The sequence below is a fragment of the Pterocles gutturalis genome, unplaced genomic scaffold, assembly GCF_000699245.1.
Source record: "Pterocles gutturalis isolate BGI_N339 unplaced genomic scaffold, ASM69924v1 scaffold33863, whole genome shotgun sequence".
In the NCBI taxonomy this organism is placed as follows: Eukaryota; Metazoa; Chordata; class Aves; order Pterocliformes; family Pteroclidae; genus Pterocles; species Pterocles gutturalis.
In genome coordinates, this window is record NW_010126756.1 from 12,309 (window position 1) to 15,798 (window position 3,490).

At 49.1% G+C, this 3,490-nt stretch overlaps 1 protein-coding gene across 1 annotated transcript; it reads right to left on the reverse strand.

The window, feature by feature from the left end:
* Nucleotides 1–355: 355 nt before the first annotated feature.
* LOC104465868 (PH and SEC7 domain-containing protein 3-like) lies at nt 356–3,186 on the reverse strand (the record flags this gene model as incomplete). Its single annotated transcript, XM_010079082.1, has 2 exons — nt 356–748; nt 2,121–3,186. Coding segments are annotated over 2 exons (1,459 nt in total), but the record flags the coding sequence as incomplete, so codon positions are not given.
* Between the last annotated feature and the right edge of the window lie 304 nt (nt 3,187–3,490).

The following is a 3,490-nucleotide window of genomic DNA, read 5'->3' on the forward strand; positions in this document are numbered from 1 at the left end:
TAAAACTGCTGCTAACAAATTCAGGTATAACTGGAGCTGAACAAGGTTCATCTGTAACCAGTAACTAACTCCTCTGGGGACAGGTCCCAGAGATGCAACAATACCGGCCAGCCTTTTACTGACTTAAATATCACCTACGAAACTTTTGTAAAGTAAATTTGCATCTTTCTAATGAATGGCAGGTTTGGATGTCTCACTTCTCTCTTGCAGCTCACTCTGTTACACTGGGAATTATTCTGTGTTGAAAATGTGCAGCGTTGAGAGAGGTAGAACTACACCTGCAACACTCCACTGAAGCAAACAGACATCAGGGAAAAATCAGCAGGCACACAGAAAGCTCACTCACTGCTTTTACCTTTCCAAACGAGGGACTTCTGTGACGTCTCCTCTGAAGAGTGTTTCACTTACATCCCTTAAGCCATTGGCGATGCCTTCACTGCAGACCTTCACCTCCCCATCAGGGGGAAGCTGCAGGACATCTGGCTGCGGCGAGGCTGACGTCTGATCTAGAAACTGGCTGCCCTCCTTCATGCGCTGCTGGATCATAGGAGTAAGTGGCATCTCAAAGCTGAAGTAGCTATCGGGCTCCGAGTACAATGTCTCCAGCGACTCCGCACTGTAGTATAAAGATGCATTGTCTAGAATGTTTTCAAACTGCGAGCTGTAGAGATCAGTGGAGACATCGGAGTGCCTCTGCCCAAGGACATCTTCATATCCTCCTGTGGCAGCTTTCCCATCCTCCATCATCCTGGAAATTAATCAGAAACAGCTCGTTTCAGCTTGGGGGCAAGGTTTAGACCTCTGGGTGAACCTTCGCGCCTTCCACCTTTGCAAACAGGAAGGTCAGTGTGGCTTCCTGCAGGAGAGGACACTGTGGGTAAAATGCCACTTTCTCCATACACCATCTCTGTTCATGACTGGCACCATCTCCCTCTATGGACATAAAAAGAAACAATCTTCTGGGTAAAAGGAGGGTGTGGGGGGAAACCCTAATATTGCCTAACAGGTAACCTCAGCTGCTTACGTGTAAAAGCGAAGAGCACTCACAAATGCATAAGGTCTCCGCTAGTACCACTGCCATGCACAGATTGGAGATGTGCACCCAGATGGGGCCTCTGTCCTTGGAGGTCATTCTGCTGGCTCATTCAGTCCTAGGGCTGGGGTCTATGGCAAAAAGCTGGAGGAAATCCCTCCAAAACACAAAGGGAAGAAAATGCAGCTAAAAGCCCAGAGCCAGGAGAATCAGATTTGAAGGGGAAGACTCAGCCTGCTTGCAGATGCACAGGGGAAGGTGTAGCATCTCTTTGTGGAGAGTTTTCTTCTTTGCTTCACCAAATACTGCAGAGCTTCTCAAGGCACGTGCCAGGAGTCAGTGCTACTCATCCAAGTGACCCCACACACAAGCCAAAGCAAAACTCCACGGATCCTGAGGTACGGAAGCGGGAGTGCCTCCCTGTTGAGAACCTGTTGTTTCAGCAGCGAACACCCCATCAGGTCTGAATGAGCATGGTTGGCTCAGAGTGTGGCAATTGGGACCCTTTGCTTTGTTACAGATGTGTATCAGAAAAGAAAAGTGAGCAAATCAAGATTATCTTCTGAAAAGCATCACACAATTTTTGCAGTATATACAGCTAAAATTATATAAACACATACAGACAGATAATATAGAAAGCACACTATAGCCTTTACCCTCTTATAGAAGGCACCAGGTAAAATGTCTTTATTATCCCACCTCACAGGGGTGCTCACACCGTTCTTGCACAAACTCTGCCCAAACCCAGAAAATCTGGCTGTGTGCATACAGCCAGGCCTGCATGCTGCCTATGCTTCATTACGTGCTATGTCTGGATCCCAACTACACTCACTACAGATGCTTCACCACACAGCCATTACTCTGCAAACAGCAAGAAACATCTTTATGTTTCCAAACCTGAGATGGGCTTCAAGCCGGTGTGAACCATGTTCAGTCCAAACTTCAAGCACTAGCCACCACCAGGCATGAACTGCTACCATTGCCACCATGCCACAGGCAGCAAACATTTGTTGTTCATCATTAGCTCCTCAAGGGCCACGTACCTGGGATGAGAGAAACCCCGCCTGCCCCCCATGCACCATCTCACCTGCCCTGGCCTCTCGCTAGCCCAGCCACCTCCTCCTCACCACGGTTCTTCTTGTCCTTCACAAAAACTTCACTTTCATCAAGCAGTGCCAAAGGAGCAGCTCCAGAGGCAGCAGGTCCCAGCCTTGAGTCCTCACCGCCATCACTCCAAGTGCTCTCTGGTGAGGAGACCAAGCCTGGGGAGACCATCAGTAGTGCAGGGTGGCTGGATGTTTTGGGGAACGCCTTCCTCTCCACAGACACAGTCTCCAAAAGTGAGTGCTTCTTTCTTCTCTGCTCCTCGGCTTTTTGCAGCCATAAGATCTCCACCCCTTGAAATTCTACATGCTTGCTCACAGCTGCCTCTTTAGAGAGTCTCCTCTCAGGACCCATTTGCATTCTGCCTTGACTGTACGCTGAAGACTCCTCAAAATGCGCCCATCCCTCCACTCTGCTGGCTCTGTCCAGGTTTGTCACAGATGGTCTATGACAGCTTGTCTCCTGTGCTGTGTGGACCTCCTCGACTTTATTACTGATGGCTTGCAAGGACTCAGACTGCTTTTCTCCAGTCCATATTGCAGCCAGATCTCTCCCTATGATCAAATGCATTTTTTCCTCAGCTGTTCGTTCAGATGGAAGAGGCATGTCTGAGGGTTTTTCTTGGCCTGCTGGAACTGGTTCCTTGGCTGCTTGCACATTTTGGCTGCCAGTAACACTCTTTTTTTCCATTTGCATCTCTGAATCAAGAAAAGTATTTGCTCTCTCTTGCACCTTTTTTGCTTCCAGCCGTCGAGAGATTTTCATAATCTCTGGCAGGTTACCTGCAGTTTGCAAACCTTCTTCAGGGGAGCATACCCGCAGTGCTCCAGCATCAGGTCTCGAATTGTCTGCAGCAGCTGCATGCTGAGGAAGGGATCTGCCAGGTACTTGGTGGTGCCTGTCCCGCCCTTCTGGACTGCACATCACAGGCTCTGCCTGGCACAATGATGAAGCCCTCAGTGTGTCTCCACTTGGCTCTACGGTGCCGTACTCTGGAAACTCATTGATGATGGTATGAGGGAGCAAAGTGCTGCTTCCACGGCCACTACCTGGAAAGAAAAAAGAGCGTGGGTTTATCTCCCATGTGCAGAGGCAAAAAGCCTGACCTCCCTTCCCAGCCCTCTCCTAACAGAATAACTATGCTCTCTCCTACAGGTAAAATACTATTTAGCTTAACTCACTTCTGCACGATCTCACACTGCAGTTATCCAGAGCTGGTCTATTTACATAGGAGTTTCTGGGCAGTTTTACTTTGGGAGTGTTCATTGCTGAGGAAGGAATGCCAGAAAAGTCTTTTACACTCCAGAAAGGGTCCCAGTGGCCCACCAACGGTCTGAGGCCACAGGCCAGGAG